We start from the raw sequence: 17,475 nt of genomic DNA on the forward strand, positions 1-17,475 counted from the left end.
ATCATGTCATCTGCAAATAGTGACAGCTTTACTTCTTCTTTTCCGATTTGGATTCCTTTTATTTCTTTGTCTTCTCTGATTGCTGTGGCTAGGACTTCCAGAACTATGTTGAATAATAGTGGTGAGAGTGGGCAACCCTGTCTTGTTCCTGATCTTAGTGGAAATGGTTTCAGTTTTTCACCATTGAGGACAATGTTGGCTGTGGGTTTGTCATATATGGCCTTTATTATGTTGAGGAAAGTTCCCTCTATGCCTACTTTCTGCAGGGCTTTTATCATAAATGGGTGTTGAATTTTGTCAAAAGCTTTCTCTGCATCTATTGAGATGATCATATGGTTTTTCTCCTTCAATTTGTTAATATGGTGTATCACATTGATTGATTTGCGTATATTGAAGAATCCTTGCATTCCTGGGATAAACCCCACTTGATCATGGTGTATGATCCTTTTAATGTGCTGTTGGATTCTGTTTGCTAGTATTTTGTTGAGGATTTTTGCATCTATGTTCATCAGTGATATTGGCCTGTAGTTTTCTTTCTTTGTGACATCTTTGTCTGGTTTTGGTATCAGGGTGATGGTGGCCTCGTAGAATGAGTTTGGGAGTGTTCCTCCCTCTGCAATATTTTGGAAGAGTTTGAGAAGGATAGGTGTTAGCTCTTCTCTAAATGTTTGATAGAATTCGCCTGTGAAGCCATCTGGTCCTGGGCTTTTGTTTGTTGGAAGGTTTTTAATCACAGTTTCAATTTCAGTGCTTGTGATTGGTCTGTTCATATTTTCTATTTCTTCCTGGTTCAGTCTCGGCAGTTTGTGCATTTCTAAGAATCTGTCCATTTCTTCCAGGTTGCCCATTTTATTGGCATATAGTTGCTTGTAGTAATCTCTCATGATCTTTTGTATTTCTGCAGTGTCAGTGGTTACTTCTCCTTTTTCATTTCTAATTCTATTGATCTGAGTCTTCTCCCTTTTTCTCTTGATGAGTCTGGCTAATGGTTTATCAATTTTGTTTATCTTCTCAAAGAACCAGCTTTTAGTTTCATTGATTTTTGCTATTGTTTCCTTCATTTCTTTTTCATTTATTTCTGACCTGATCTTTATAATTTCTTTCCTTCTGCTGGCTTTGGGGTTTTTTTGTTCTTCTTTCTCTAATTGCTTTAGGTGCAAGGTTAGGTTGTTTATTCGAGATGTTTCCTGTTTCTTGAGGTAGGCTTGTATTGCTATAAACTTCCCTCTTAGCACTGCTTTTGCTGTGTCCCATAGGTTTTGGGTCGTCGTGTCTCCATTGTCATTTGTTTCTAGGTATTTTTTGATTTCCCCTTTGATTTCTTCAGTAATCACTTCGTTATTAAGTAATGTATTGTGTAGCCTCCATGTGTTTGTATTTTTTACAGATCTTTTCCTGTAATTGATATCTAGTCTCATAGCGTTGTGGTCGGAAAAGATACTTGATACGATTTCAATTTTCTTAAATTTACCAAGGCTTGATTTGTGACCCAAGATATGATCTATCCTGGAGAATGTTCCATGAGCACTTGAGAAAAATGTGTATTCTGTTGTTTTGGGGTGGAATGTCCTATAAATATCAATTAAGTCCATATTGTTTAATGTATCATTTAAAGCTTGTGTTTCCTTATTTATTTTCATTTTGGATGATCTGTCCATTGGTGAAAGTGGGGTGTTAAAGTCCCCTACTATGATTGTGTTGCTGTCAATTTCCCCTTTCATGGCTGTTAGTATTTGCCTTATGTATTGAGGTGCTCCTATGTTGGGTGCATAAATATTTACAATTGTTATACCTTCCTCTTGGATCGATCCCTTGATCATTATATAGTGTCCTTCTTTGTCTCTTGTAATAGTCTTTATTTTAAAGTCTATTTTGTCTGATATGAGAATTGCTACTCCAGCTTTCTTTTGATTTCCATTTGCATGGAATATCTTTTTCCATCCCCTCACTTTCAGTCTGTATGTGTCCCTAGGTCTGAAGTGGGTCTCTTGTAGACAGCATATGTATGGGTCTTGTTTTTGTATCCATTCAGCCAGCCTGTGTCTTTTGGTGGGAGCATTTAATCCATTTACATTCAAGGTAATTATCGATATGTATGTTCCTATTCCCATTTTCTTAAATGTATTGGGTTTGTTATTGTAGGTGTTTTCCTTCTCTTGTGTTTCTTGCCTAGAGAATTTCCTTTAGCATTTGTTGTAAAGCTGGTTTGGTGGTGCTGAACTCTCTCAGCTTTTGCTTGTCTGTAAAGGTTTTAATTTCTCCATCGAATCTGAATGAGATCCTTGCTGGGTAGAGTAATCTTGGTTGTAGGTTTTTCTCCTTCATGACTTTAAGTATATCCTGCCACTCCCTTCTGGCTTGCAGAGTTTCTGCTGAGAGATCAGATGTTAACCTTATGGGGATTCCCTTGTGTGTTATTTGTTGTTTTTCCCTTGCTGCCTTTAATATGTTTTCCTTATATTTAATTTTTGACAGTTTGATTAATATGTGTCTTGGCGTGTTCCTCCTTGGGTTTATCCTGTATGGGACTCTCTGTGCTTCCAGGACTTGATTAACTATTTCCTTTCCCATATTAGGGAAGTTTTCAACTATAATCTCTTCAAAAATTTTCTCAGTCCCTTTCTTTTTCTCTTCTTCTTCTGGTACCCCTATAATTCGAATGTTGGCACGTTTAATGTTGTCCCAGAGGTCCCTGAGACTGTCCTCAGTTCTTTTCATTCTTTTTTCTTTATCCTGCTCTGTCGTGGTTATTTCCACCATTTTATCTTCCAGGTCACTTATCCTTTCTTCTGCCTCAGTTATTCTACTATTGATCCTATCTAGAGTATTTTTAATTTCATTTATTGTGTTTTTCATCATTGCTTGGTTCCTCTTTAGTTCTTCTACATCCTTGTTAAATGTTTCTTGCATTTTGTCTATTCTATTTCCAAGATTTTGGATCATCCTTACTATCATTATTCTGAATTCTTTTTCAGGTAGACTACCTATTTCCTCTTCATTTGTTAAGTCCAGTGTGTTTTGAGCCTGCTCCTTCATCTGCTGTGTGTTTTTCTGTCGTCTCATTTTGCCTATCTTACTGTGTTTGGGGTCTCCTTTTCACAGGCTGCAGGTTCGTAGTTCCCGTTGTTTTTGGTATCTGTCCCCAGCGGCTAAGGTTGGTTCAGTGGGTTGTGTAGGCTTCCTGGTGGAGGGAACTAGTGCCTGAGTTCTGGTGGATGAGGCTAGATCTTGTCTTTCTGGTGGGCACGTCCACGTCTGGTGGTGTATTTTGTGGTGTCTGTGGCCTTATTATGATTTTAGGCAGCCTCTCTGCCAATGGATGGGGTTGTGTTCCTGTCTAGCTAGTTGTTTGGCATAGGATGTCCAGCACTGTAGCTTGCTGGTCGTTGAGTGAAGCTGGGTCTTGATGTTGAGATGGAGATCTCTGGGAGATTTTTGCCGTTTGGTATTACGTGGAGCTGGGAGGTCTCTTGTGGACCAGTGTTCTGAAGTTGGCTCTCCCACCTCAGAGGCACGGCCCTGATGCCTGGCTGGAGCACCAAGAGCCTTTCGTCCACACGGCTCCAACCGGGCAGCCCTAAGGCCGAGGCTGGACCTACAAGCGACCTCATCCAACGGGAAAGATGAGAAGTGTGTAGCAGGCAGGGGTGCCTGTGTTTTGCTCGGCGTCCAGAGAAAGGGCAGCAGCGAGCGCCTGGTCCCGAAGACGCTGGAACGTGCTGGGCCGCGCCGGTACGCTCCTCCTAAGGACAGTTTTTAACAGGGAACATTTTCTGGGAATATTGGAAAGTCTGGGTGTCATTTTCTTGTAAACCTCTTGTGATTTTAGAGTCTACAATTTACCCTGTGACAGTGTCCTTAAAAGTTTGCCATTCCCAGAGATACCTATTTAATACTGTTTCATTTCTTTCTAACCACGGTGTCACAAACGAGATAGTAAAGATTAAGCATGGCAATTATTGGCAGACAAAAGGCTCGTGAAATTGTTGCACAATAATCTCATATTGCTAAAAAAATTGTAAAACAGCATTAAATCTTCTGGTTGCAAAACCACTCCTGGCTCTGTAATTTCTGTAATTGTTTGTTTGTTTTTATAGATTTATTTATTTATTTTTGGCTGCGTTGGGTCTTCGTTTCTGCGTGCGGGTTTTCTCTAGTTGTGGTGAGCAGGGGCTGCTCTTCATTGTGGTGCGTGGGCTTCGCATTGCAGTGCTTGTTGCAGAGCACGGGCTCTAGGTGCACAGGCTTCAGTAGTTGTGGCACACGGGCTCAGTAGTTGTGGCTCGCAGGCTCTAGAGCGCAGGCTCTAGAGCACAGGCTCAGTAGTTGTGGCGCACGGGCTTAGTTGCTCCGTGGCCTGTGGGATCTTCCCGGACCAGGGCTCGAACCCGTGTCCCCTGCATTGGCAGACGGATTCTTAACCGCTGCACCACCAGGGAAGCCCTCTGTAATTGTTGAGTTGGTGACTAAGTAGAAAGAATTTGCTGCCACCAAAGACAGAGCCGAGTCTGAAGACGTCAGACTTCTGCAATGACACAGTCTTTTTCAAAACATGTTCCATTGTTCCATGGCTGTTATTAGGTGTTGCTCAAAAAGAGGTTCCTTCAGTCAAAGAAGCTTGTGAAACAGTTGACTAAACAAAGTTCATCGGCCTCTCCGCCAAAGCATTTCTCAAAGCCTTCGCTAAACTAGTGAGCAAAGGGAACCTCTAAGAGGGGGTTACAGTATATGTTATTTGCCAGCTTTGTTTGATCAGAGGACTTTTTCTTTGAGGAGCATCCCACTGGACTAATATTAAGTATAACTGAGTTTGGGCTTTAGACCGTAAACGTGAGGTGGATTTTAAAATGTAGCTTTAAGATAGTTTATGTCGTGGACTTTTGTCAGTTGCCTTCCCAGCAGTATTCTCATCCTCTCCTTTCCTCCAATCCTCAGTTTCCTTTTTGGAATCCCAAGGTTCTGGGGAGACTGATTCTATCCTGAACCCAGGGATGAAACATATGACCTAGGCTAAGCCTGGGAGTGTTCCATGCAATAGGCTACAGTGCTTGGTTGGGGGTAGGCAGTTGACAGAACCAGTCCAATCAGAATTTTTCCTGAAAATGCTGATGGGAGAACTGTGTTGGCTTCCTCCTGCTGGATGTGAGAAAGCAAGCTATCCCAGGAACTTTACAAAAAAGGCAGTGTACAAACAGCAAGAAACTGGTCCTCAGGGTTAGGCTTGGAGTTAGCCCTACCTTTGGGCATTTTGTATGTAAATTCCCTTTACTGTTAAACCAGTTGAGTTTGGTTTTCCATTATTTGCGACAAAATTCCTGCTTCCTGGTAGAGTTTGCTTACTGTAGTAAGACATATACTATAAGGGGTTACCACTTCTTTTAAGAAACCAAATATTGATTTAACCATAAAAAAATTTACTCCTTTGTCCCTCCAGTTGAATTTGAGTCTCACTTTCCTTTGTGATCTGTAATTGTTTACTGTTGCTATGACAAGGATGTTCCAAAAAAAGTGTATTGTTCCCATTTTTACACTCCTACACAAGTGTAATCAAAACCTCCTGCTCTAATTTCATCAAATCAGCATTTCTAGAACCCACTATGTACCAGGCTAAAAGGGTTCAAAGATATGACAGTTCTTGACTTTCAAGAAACTCACAGCCTAAGATAGTTTCCCAAACTTTACAAATAATTTTACTTGAAATTGTGGGAAATAAACATAGAAACTGGAAGCATTATAAACAGTCTGTTTTACAAAGAAGTTTCCACATTTAGCACAGGTAATCTCTTCCCATTCTGCTTGCCCTTTTGAGATATTTTCAATCTAGCTCCAAAGAGTTGGCCCAAAGTAGACTGTCTGGGTCCCTCACCTCCTGGCTCTCCCTTTTCTCTCCATGGAAGAAGCCATCTTCATTTAATACCCAGAAGTAGCTTCCTAGGCATCTTGGTTTTATTTATTTTATTACTTTATTTTTTGAGGTAAAATTCAAATAACATAAAATTAATCATTTTAAAGTGAACAATTCAGTGACTTTTAGTTCATTTACAATGTTGTACAACCACTACATTTTCATCACCTCAAAACATTTTCATCATCCCCTATCTAGTTCCAAAACATTTTCATCACACCTCAATAAACTCTGTACCCGGGAATTCCCTGGTGGTCCAGTGGTTAGGACCCCTCTCTTCCACTGCAGGGGGCACAGGTTCGATCCCTGTTCGGGGAACTAAGATCCCACAAGCCAAGTGGTGTGGCCAAAAAAAGCAAAAAATCCAGAAAACACTCTGTACCCATTAAGCGGTCATTCCCCCTTCTCCCCTACCCTTAGTCCTTGGCAACTACCAGTCTGCTTTCTAACTCTGTGGATTTATCTACTCTGGATAGTTAATATAAATGGAATCATGTGAGGTCTTTTGTATGTGGCTTCTTTCACTTAGCATAACGTTGTCAGGATTCATTCATGTTGTGGCATGTAGTAGTACTTCATTCCTTTTTATGGCTGAGTCATATTCCCTTGTATATTATACCATAATTTTTTTTTTGGCCACGCTGCGCAGCTTGCAGGATCTCAGTTCCCTGACCAGGGATTGAACCCAGGCCACGGCAGTGAAAACGCAGAATCCTAACCACTAGACCACCAGGGAACTCCCCATAATTTGTTTATCAATACATCAATTGATAGATATTTGGATTGTTTCCACTTTTGAGCTATTGTAAACAGGGCTGCTATGATCATGTGTACACAAGTATTTGAGTCTCTGTTTTCATTTCTTTGGGTATATACCTAGGAGTGGAATTTCTGGGTCATATGGTAATTCAGTGTTTAACTTTTTGAGGAATTGCCAAAGTGTTTTCCACAGCAGATGCACCATTTTATATTCTTACCAGCAACATATAAAGGTTCTAATTTCTCCACATCCTCACTTCATCTTACACTTATTTTTGTTTTTTTGACTATAGACATATTATTGAGTACAAAGTGGTATTTCGTTGTCGTTTTATTTGCATTTCTTAAGGATCAGTGATGTTGAGTATGTTTTCATGTGCCTGTTGACCATTTGCAGATCTCCAAAGAAATGTCTTTGAAGTCTTTTGCTCACATTTTAATTGAACTGTTTGTTTTATGTTGTTGTTGTTGAGCTTTAAAAGTTCTTTATATATTCTGGATAGTAGACGCATATCAGATATATGATTTGCAAATTACTTTCTCCCATTCTGTAGGCTGCCCTTTCACTTTCTTGATGGTGTCCTTTGGTTTCTAGGCATTTGACCCTTCATTCAGCAAAACCACATTAACTATTTATCTTGGACTGCCCTCTTTGCTTCAAGCTTCTGACTGAAAAACAGACTTCTTTCTTCAGTATCTGACATCAGAAATGACCTCACCCTTCCTGGGAGACCTGCAAGAATGTAGCTTCATCCCTATAGTGTAATACTATCTGAATATAAGAAAGCACAATAATCATTCACATAAGAGGGAATTGCACATATATGGTAATAGAGAGGTACTTTTGTTTCTTGCAGACATCCTCAGGGAATAGCCATAGGGGGTTGTGGGAAACTATTGACCTGGAATTCTGTCACCTTAAAGCTAGAAATCTTGAAAACTGTAGTGGGTCATGAGGTGATATTGTATTAATCTAAGTTTCTAACACTTCGTGAAGGGTTTAGATAAGGAAAGTTAGAGAAAAATTGGTCATTGTGGACCTAGCCCTGCCTGGGGAATATGGTGTGCTAACCGACTGACAACAGTGTTATTACATCTGTTAAGATGTTTCAGTTCCAAATAACAGAAAACCTATCTCAGAAGGACTTAAACAAAAAGGATACCGTAGTGTCTTATAAAACAAGAAGTCTGGAAGAATAGCTGTACCAAGGATCATTAATTCAGGGACTTAAGCCTATCATCAAGAGCCCAGGTTCTGTCTTTATGCTCTGCTCCCCTCAGAGTATTGTGTAGTCCCCTCATGGCTGCAAGATGGTTACTGAAACTCCAGCAGCTCCAGGCATCACTCCACATTAAAAACTGGAGTTAGAAAAGGAACTGTTTCATTCTTGGGTCTCTCTCTTTTTAAAAATTGTGGCAAAATATATATAACATAAAATTCACCATCTTAACCACTTTTTTGAAGTACACTCACATTTTGTGCAACCATCATTACCATTCATCTCCAGAACTTTTTCATCTTGCAAAACTGAAACTCTGTACCCATTAAACAGTAACTCCTCGCTCCCCACTCCCCCCGAGTCCCTGGCAACCACCATTCTACTTTCTGTCTCTGTGAATTTTACTATTCTAGGTACCACATATAAGTGTAATCATACACTACTTGTACTTTTGTAATGGGCTTAGTATAATGTCCTCAAGATTCATCCACATTGTAGCATGTGTCAGAATTTCCTTCTTTTTTTAAGGCTGAATAATATTCTACTGCATGGATATTTGTTTATCCAGTCATCTATCTGTTAACGAACATTTATGTTGCTTCTACGTTTTGGCTATTGTAATAATGCTGCTGTGAACATGAGTGTATAAATTTATATTCGAGTCCCTGCTTTCAGTCTTTTTGGAAGTGGATTTGCTGGATCATATAGCAGTTCTATATTTAATGTTTTGAGGACCCACTATACTGTTTTCCATAGTCTCCACACCATTTTCATTCCTACAGTGTACAATGGTTCCAGTTTTTCTACATCCTTACCAACTCTGTTCTTTCTTCTTTTTTACACTATCCATCCTAATGAATGTGAGGTGATATCTCATTGTGATTTCAATTTGCATTTCTGTGATGATTAGTGGTATTGAGCATCTTTTCATGTGCTTATTGGTCATATTGTCTTTGGAGAAATGTCTAAGGCCCTATCCCTGTTTTTTTGTTTTGTTTTGTTTTTTTAAAATATTTTAAAAATTGAGATATAGCTGCTGTACAACATTATATAAGTTTCAGGAGGCTTCCCTGGTGGCTCAGTGGTTAAGAACCCGCCTGCCAATGCAGGGGACAGGGGTTCAAGCTTTGGTCCAGGAGGATCCCACATGTGGCGGAGCAACTAAGCCTGTGCACCACAACTACTGAGCCTGCGCTCTAAAGCCCGCGAGCCACAGCTACTGAAGCCCTCATGCCTAGAGCCCATGCTCCGCAACAAGAGAAGCCACCGCAATAAGAAGTCTGCACTCCGCAACAAAGAGTAGCCCCCGCTCGCCGCAACTAGAGAAAGCCCACACGCAGCAACGAAGACCCAACACAGCATAAATAAATAAATAAATAAATAAATAAATAAATTAAACAACAACAACAAAAAAGTTTCAGGTATACAACATAGTTATAATTTTTACAGGCTATACTCCATTTAGTTATTATAAAATATTGGTTATATTCCCTGTACTGTACAATATATCCATGTAGCTTATTTATTTTATACATAGTAGTTTGGACTTCTTGATCCCCTACCCCTATATTGCCCTCCCCTCTTGCCACTGGTAACCAGTAGATTATTCTCTTATATGTGTGTCCTTTTTGTTGTTGTTATACTCACTAGTTTGTTTTATTTTTATTTTTTTAATATAAATTTATTTATTTATTTATTTATTTATTTATTTATTTATTTATTTAATTTTGGCTGCGTTGGGTCTTTGTTGCTGCGTGCGGGTTTTCTCTAGTTGCAGCGAGCGGGGTCTACTCTTCATTGTGGTGTGCGGGCTTGTCATTGTTGTGGCTTCTCTTGCTATGGAGCACGGACTCTAGGCGTGCAGACTTCAGTAGTTGTGGCATGTGGGCTCAGTAGCTGTGGCTTGCGGGCTCTAGAGCTCAGACTCAGTAGTTGTGGTGCACGGACTTAGTTGCTCACAGCATGTGGGATCTTCCCGGACTAGGGCTCGAACCTGTGTCCCTTGCATTGGCAGGCAGATTCTTAATCACTGTGCCACCATGGAAGCCCTGTTTTATTTTTTAGATTCCACATATAAGTGATATCATATCTCTATCTGACTTACTTCACTAAGCATAATACCCTTCAAGTCCATCCATGTTGTTGCAAATGGCAAAATTTCATTCTTTTTTATGGCTGAGTAGTCGTCCATTGTATATATATATGTCACATTCTTCTTTACCCATTGATCTGTTGATGGACACTTATGTTGCTTCCACATCTTGGCTATTTTAGGTAATGCTGCTACAAACATTGGGGTGCATATATCTTTTTGAATTAGTGTTTTCATTTTCTTCAGATGTATATCCAAGAGTGGAATTGCCGGATCATATGGTAGTTCTATTTTTAGTTTTTTGAGGCACCTCCATGCTGTTTTCCACAGTGGCTGCACCAATTTACATTCCCACCAACAGTGTATGAGGGTTCCCTTTTCTCCACATCCCCACCAACATTTGTTACCTCTGGTCTTTTTTTTCTAATTTATTTTATTTTAAATGATTTTTTATTACGTAATTCTTTTTTCTTTTTTGGCCATGCCACGTGGCATGTGGGATCTTAGTTCCCTGACCAGGGATGGAACCCATGCCCCCTGCAGTGGAAGCACAGAGTCTTAACCACTGGATCACCATTGTGGTCTTTTTGATGATAGCCATTCTGACAGGTATGAGGTGGTATCTCATTGTGGTTTTGATTTGCATTCCTCTGATAATTAACAATGTTGAGCATCTTTTTTTTTAATTTTTATTTTATTATTTATTTGCTTATGGCTATGTTGGGTCTTCGTTGCTGCGGATGGGCTTTCTTCAGTTGTGGTGAGCGGGGGCTACTCTTCGTTGCGGTGTGAGGCTTCTCATTGTCATGGCTTCTCTTGTTGTGGAGCATGGGTTCTAGGTGCATGGGCTTCAGTAGTTGTGGCATGTGGGCTCAGTAGTTGTGGCTCACGGGCTCTAGGGCACAGGCTCAGTAGTTGTGGTGCACGGGCTTAGTTGCTCCGCAGCATGTGGGATCTTCCCAGACCAGGGCTTAAACTCCTGTCCCCTGCATTGGCAGGCAGATTCTTAACCACTGTGCCACCAGGGAAGCCCTGCCTATTTTTAAATTGTGGTTTTGGTGTTGTTGTTGTTCTTGAATTATATGTAGTTCCTTATATATTCTGGATATTAACTCCCAATCGGATATATTGATACACAGAAATTTTAAATTTTGATAGTCCAATTCATCTGGTTTTTTTCTTTAGTTGCTTCTGCTTTGATGTTTTATCCTAGAAATTATCGCCAAATTCAACATCATGAAGCTTTCCGCCCATGTTTTCTTCTAAGAGTTTTATAATTTTAGATTTAAGAGCTAAGAAGTCTCTTCTGGAAGCCCACTTAGTCACCTTCCCTGAATATCTCATTGGCCTAAGTGGAACCACATGCTTCTCCCTAAATCAATCACTAGCATGAAGAATATAGTAGCCAAAAAAAAAAAAAGAATGTAGTAGCCATGAAAGGAAATTAGGCCAAACAAGATGCGTTCTCTCAGGCTAGAACTGATGCCAGCTTTCCTAAAATTCATGGTTTTAGGGGAATGAGGAATGTGTATCCTAAACAAATTAGGATTCTCAGCATAAGAAGAAGCAATCATGGGAATTCCCTGGCAGTCCAGTGGTTAGAACTCTGTGATTCCATGGCAGGGGGCATGGGTTCGATCCCTGATTGGGGAACTAAGATCCCGAAAGCCACACAGTATGATCAAAAAAAAAAGAAGAAGCAATCATCTATTTCTACTACAGTTGTCATCTCCCTTATTAGATATATCCCAACGGAGGGAAAGGGCATTTGGAGCTAGCTCATTCATACTGGGCTTTGGAGTTTCCTGAGTCTATTAATCACCCCTACAACTGTGATTCCATAAGGTCTATCACAGTGAGTTAACATATGTTCTGGTTTTTCAATGAAAATTTAAAAATCGAAATTTGTTTGTAAGTTTATTTGTGTGATTTATTTTTAACTTAAATTAAAAATTTTTTTTTTAATTTATTTTTTTGGCTGCATTGGGTCTTTGTTGCTGCGCGAGGGCTTTCTCTAGTTGCGGCAAGCAGGGGCTACTCTTTGTAGTGGTGCGTGGGCTTCTCATTGTGGTGGCTTCTCTTGTTGCGGAGCACAGGCTCTAGGCGCACAGGCGGCAGTAGTTGCAGCACACGGGCTCAGTAGTTGTGGCTCTCGGGCTCTAGAGCACAGGCTCGGTAGTTGTGGTGCACGGGCTTAGTTGCTCCATGGCATGTGGGATTGAACCTGTGTCCCCTGCATTGGCAGGCGGATTCTTAACCACTGGACCACGAGGGAAGTCCCCTGTGAGTGTGATTAAAATGGCTCTATTCTGATCACTCCTGAGGAAACCAGTTAACAAGAGTTTCTAATCCTATGGGGTCAAAGACAAGCTCCTATATGCAGATCAAGTACCTAGACAATGATCATGCTAAGATGCTGCACCCCACCATGACTCTTGCCTCAGTCAGTCCGCCACACCTATTTACATTCTTATGGATTCATGGCTAATATTCTGACACAGATTCAGAATACATGGTCTCATTTGGGAATATCAAATAATGAAAAGATGAAAATATTCCATAAATTAGTAAGAATAAAAATATAAAGCAGCGCGGGCTCCGCCCGTCGCGCCGGGGGAGGCACTTTCGGACGGCCCACGGAGCTGCAGCCGACCTACGAGTCTTCCTTGCTGACATTATGCTCCAGTTCCTGCTTGGATTTACTCTTGGCAACGTGGTGGGAATGTACCTGGCTCAGAACTATGACATACCAAACCTGGCTAAAAAACTTGAAGAAATTAAAAAGGACGTGGACGTCAAGAAGAAACCCCCTAGTTCATGAGGCCGACCCCAGCACTGCCTCCTGGATAAACTGATTCTACTGTTCTTGAGGGCCTCATTTACCATCTGAACCAAAAACTTTTGTTTTCATCTCCAGCCTCAGCAATTTTCTTCTTTGCTAGACCCTGCATTGCCTTACAGCACAAATGGGGCCACAAGTTAAGAACAGCCCTTACTTTTCCAACATCCTCACTTCTTTCCTTCCTCCTTCCAGCCACTTGGGAGGTCCTGAGAATGGAATTATGGTGCTAGATTAGTAAACATGACCTTTAATTAGTAGTCTCTCCCTTATTCTTCGGGATTTCTACTACCGTTTTCAAAAGAAAAATTGATGAGTTTTGTATAGCTGATGAGATATAAATAATGCTGATTTCACAGTCTAGCAATTATATTGGGTGTTTAAACCTTTGGTACTAAATTATGTTGTTTCAAAGTAGTAATTAAAATGAAAATCTAGAAGCCAGTTTCTGGTGAATTATCCACTAATTTTATGTTGTTGTCAGGAAGCTCCATAGTTGCTAATTTAACCAATAAATCCATTTGCTGTTCATTAACCAAGAAACCCTGTTCTGAGAACCCTATCAGGAACTGGGGAATTAAAAAGTATTTAAAGTAATGGCCTTTGTCCTCAGTAGAATTCATAGTCTAGTATGCATGTTTTTTCCTAATGATGCATTTGATCTGGCTCTGTTCTCTCATAAGAATCATACTTATTTTATGGGATTACAGGCACATTTGACATTACATGGTAGATAAATGAGAAGTTGTCTATAAAGGAAATTTTATGCCTTTTTACATTTAAAAAATGTATTTAAATTATAACTTTATAGAGATTCTCATAAGAAGACTTATTGTGTTTTTCTTTCTGCAACCATAAATTACCCTTGTAATTTTTCAAGTGTATAATCAATCAGTCCATTAATTTTTCAAGTGTATAATCAATTAATTTTTTTTTAATTAAAAAAGAAGTTTAAATACCTAACTTTCCCCCTGGGTCAATACAAAGTGATTTGCGTTGTCCCTTATCTCCTAGTTCCTCTCCCTGGAGTCAGGCACTCACTAGTTTCCTGTATCCTTTTGCGAAAGATTTTGTGCCTGAACAAACACATGTACATGGGGGTTTTTATACAAATGATAACAAACTATATACAGTTTTTTACCCAGTGGAGGTTATTCCATATCAGTAGGTAAGGAACAAAGAACCTCTTTTCTTTTTTTGGCTACATAAGGTTCTACTGAATGAATATACCATAATTTATTTAATCTGCCCCTGAGGAACATTTAGGTTGTTTCCTATCTGTTGCTATTACAGTGATAACCTTGAACCTAATGTTATTATACATATCTGTGCAGGGGGATAGCTCCAAGCTCAAGTCCTGGAAGTGTATTTTGCACTAAATACAAATAAAGGCCCATTTCACTGGGTGTTTTGTTCCAGAGGGCTTGTTAGACAGCTTCACTGATGTTGCCATTTCTGAAGACATTTCTGAATGTCTGAAGACATTTTAGCAGAATTAGTAAACTGGAAGAATGGTTTAGAGACCTTTTTTTTCAGACAGTGATGCCACTGATACTAAATGTGATTATAAAATGAAGTGATCTACTTCTCTTTGGAAACATGGATCTTTCATACATGGAGATAAGTTTTGTCCCTGTCAGGTTGTACTGGTGCGTGAGACAGGTTAGGATCATATTATGGTTGGCTTCTCCCTTGCAGTGTGATCAGGGGCAAGCAGCTTATTTTTCTGAAACTGTTGTGTTCTCTGTAAGATGTGGATACAATACCTACCTCATAGGGCTTCCATGAGAAACAGTTGAAATAATGTATGTGATGTGTAGCACAGTGCTTAGCAATGTCCAATAAATAGTAGATATTAGTCCAAATATATATATATATATATATATATATATATATATATATATATATATAAATAAAGCAATACACATAATCTCTCACCACTCCCAGGAGTGGTTAGGTAGAAGAAAGAAATGAATATTTATTGAATATATAATATTTGTTAGGCACCCATATGGGATTTTAGTAATTCACCATGGAGAATGGTGAATTAGAATATAATAATTTTTTAAAATGTTATGTGTATTTTGGGACTTCCCTGGTGGTCCAGTGGTAAAGAATCTGCGTTACAATGCAGGGGACGAGGGTTCCACCCCTGGTAGGGGAACTAAGATCCCACATGCCTCGGGGCAACTAAGCCCGCGTGCCACAACTACTGAGCTCATGTGCCTCAAAGAGAGAGCCCACGTGCAGCAACAACAGAGCCCCCGTGCCATGGAGCCCTCGTGCCACAACTAGAGAGAGAAAACCCGCATGCCACAACTAGAGAGAAAGCTGAGCACTGCAACGAAAGATCCCACGTGCCTCAACAACCTGACGCAGCCAAAAAAAAAAAAAAAAAGTTATGTGTATTTTAACACAATTAAAAAAAGAAAAGAAAATGATATTCATAGTCAAATAACTCTGACCCTTGGTATATTGCTTTCTAGTTTTTTTATATGCATGAATTCTTAAAATTTTATTTTGTTTTATATACAATAGTTGCAACCATAACACGCATTTTTCCAAATAAAATAATTTTCACATGTAATTCTAAGTTATTTATGAATATCATTTTGATGGCTGTAAAATATTTTGTTTTATGATTATAGCACTGTTTACAATTACTATTTTATTGAATATTTACATTATTTCCAATTTCTTTTTATTATAAATGATGCAATACAAATTTTGTAAATAAAGCTATTTCACCATTTTGTGATTGCTTTCTTAAGTTTCCAAAATGAAAAGTATTGGATCAAAGGGCATGACTATTTTAAGGATACCTGTATGGATCCAGCATTATCAACACTAACATATCAATATTCATTTAAATGTAGTATCCCTCTACTAGATTTTAAAACATATTACTACAACATGGCGAAAATAAAAATGTTACGGTATTGAACAAAAATTAAAAAATAATCAATTTGTAGAACAAAACTGATGCCTGGTACAAACAAGAGTATCTTTACCTTTCAACATGTTTTTTCTCCATTCTTTCTTTCAATAACCTTGTAAAAGCAACCAGAAAAACTTCACCATTTCAAATCTTAGAAGTGAGGAAACTGTAAACCTAAGTAAATCCTAAACACAACATTGTAAATCAACTATACTCCAATAAAAATTAATTAAAAAAAAAACAACTAAGGAAATCCTACAACCGCTCAGTAATAGGGGTAAAATTAAAATGGGATAAGATACCAAGCTTGATCAGCCATTAGCAGGTTCCCAGGGTCTCTTGATCTGGTAGTGATACAGCAATTAGAGCATACAATAAAGAATAGAAACCCTTATACCATCTAGCTGCTTGACATTTCGATGACTGTATAACGTTAACCGTGACTTAAGTTTGTAGATTTGCAATTAGGAGATTATAGTCACTTCTCCTCTGCCAGCAGGTGGCAGTAGATATTGTAACAGCGCCTTGGAGTCCAAAATGTAAAACCTTTGCCTGAGATTTAAATTTTCCACATGGCTTTTTAAATTTAAGTAATAACAATAATAAACTTTATTAAAACAGCTGAATTTATTAACTCATTGTTTTGTACCATCTTTATTTCTGTCCTTAGTACTGACTAGAATTTTAGTGTCGAATAATCAGTAAACATTGAGTTCCATGCATTTATGCTACTCATTAAAGACCATTATTTTAACAAATTTTTACAATTTCTTTTTTTATATTTATTTATTTATTTGTTTTTTGGCTGCGTCGGGTCCTAGTTGAGGCACGCAGGATTTTTGTTGCAGCGTGAGGCTCTTCCTTACGGTGCGCAGGCTCCAGACCTCATGGGCTCTGTAGTTGCGGCACGCCGGCTTAGTTACCCTGCGACATATGGCATCTTAGTTCCCTGACCAGGGATCAAACCCCCAACCCCTGCATTGCAGGATCAATTCTTAACCACTGGACCACCATGGAAGTCCCTATAACTTCTTTCTTTTTAATGTCTCTTCTCATTCGTTTCCTTTCCATATCCACTGCAAACAATCCAAATCCAGACTTTTAACTCCCTCACATGAATTATTTTAAGAATTTTCTTAATGACCATTTTGCTTCTAGTCTTTTATTTCAATTCATTGTAAACATCCCAGGAAGAGTAATCTTCCCGACACATTATTATATAATTTCATTCTTCTTTCAAAAAGATCAAGGCTCAACCTCAACTCCTCAGTTCACTCCCAGTTTACAAAACAAATTCCAATATGGAATTCACGGCAATCTTCCATTGGACCTCAACTGACCTCTCCCATCTTTAGCTCCTACATTCAAACTCATCTACTCACTAATCACACTGGTCTTTCTGCATCTGCTCAATTTGTTAAACCAACCAGAAACTCTCTCCCCTCCTCTTTGGCCATCTCAATTTTATCTATTCTTCAGAAACCATTTAGCTCAAATTCCATTTCCATAAAGACTTAGCTGACCATCCCAATTCTCATTTATTCAACAACTCATTCAACTATATATAGAGGGTATATATATATGTGTGTGTGTGTATATGTATATATATGGTACTAATTGTGTTCAGGTACTATTAGGCAAGGAAATACAACCATAAAAACTGTGTAGTTCCTTCCTTCAAGGAGTTTGCAGTTTCTAAAAGGAAGTTTAATTACAATGCAG

The 17,475-nt window shown here is 39.0% G+C and overlaps 1 protein-coding gene across 1 annotated transcript; it reads left to right on the forward strand.

Moving 5' to 3' along the window:
* Nucleotides 1-12,573: 12,573 nt before the first annotated feature.
* LOC103019681 (short transmembrane mitochondrial protein 1-like) lies at nt 12,574-13,581 on the forward strand. Its single transcript, XM_007164927.2, has one exon. The coding sequence runs from the start codon at nt 12,654-12,656 to the stop codon at nt 12,795-12,797; it is 144 nt and encodes a 47-aa protein (XP_007164989.1). The 5' UTR covers nt 12,574-12,653; the 3' UTR covers nt 12,798-13,581.
* The last annotated feature ends 3,894 nt before the right edge of the window (nt 13,582-17,475 follow it).

This window comes from Balaenoptera acutorostrata, chromosome 17 (assembly GCF_949987535.1).
Source record: "Balaenoptera acutorostrata chromosome 17, mBalAcu1.1, whole genome shotgun sequence".
NCBI lineage: Eukaryota > Metazoa > Chordata > Mammalia > Artiodactyla > Balaenopteridae > Balaenoptera > Balaenoptera acutorostrata.

What these genes read in the sequence shown, in the direction of transcription:
- LOC103019681 (XM_007164927.2), top strand. Translation starts at nt 12,654, where the DNA reads ATGCTCCAGTTCCTGCTTGGATTTACTCTTGGCAACGTGGTGGGAATG.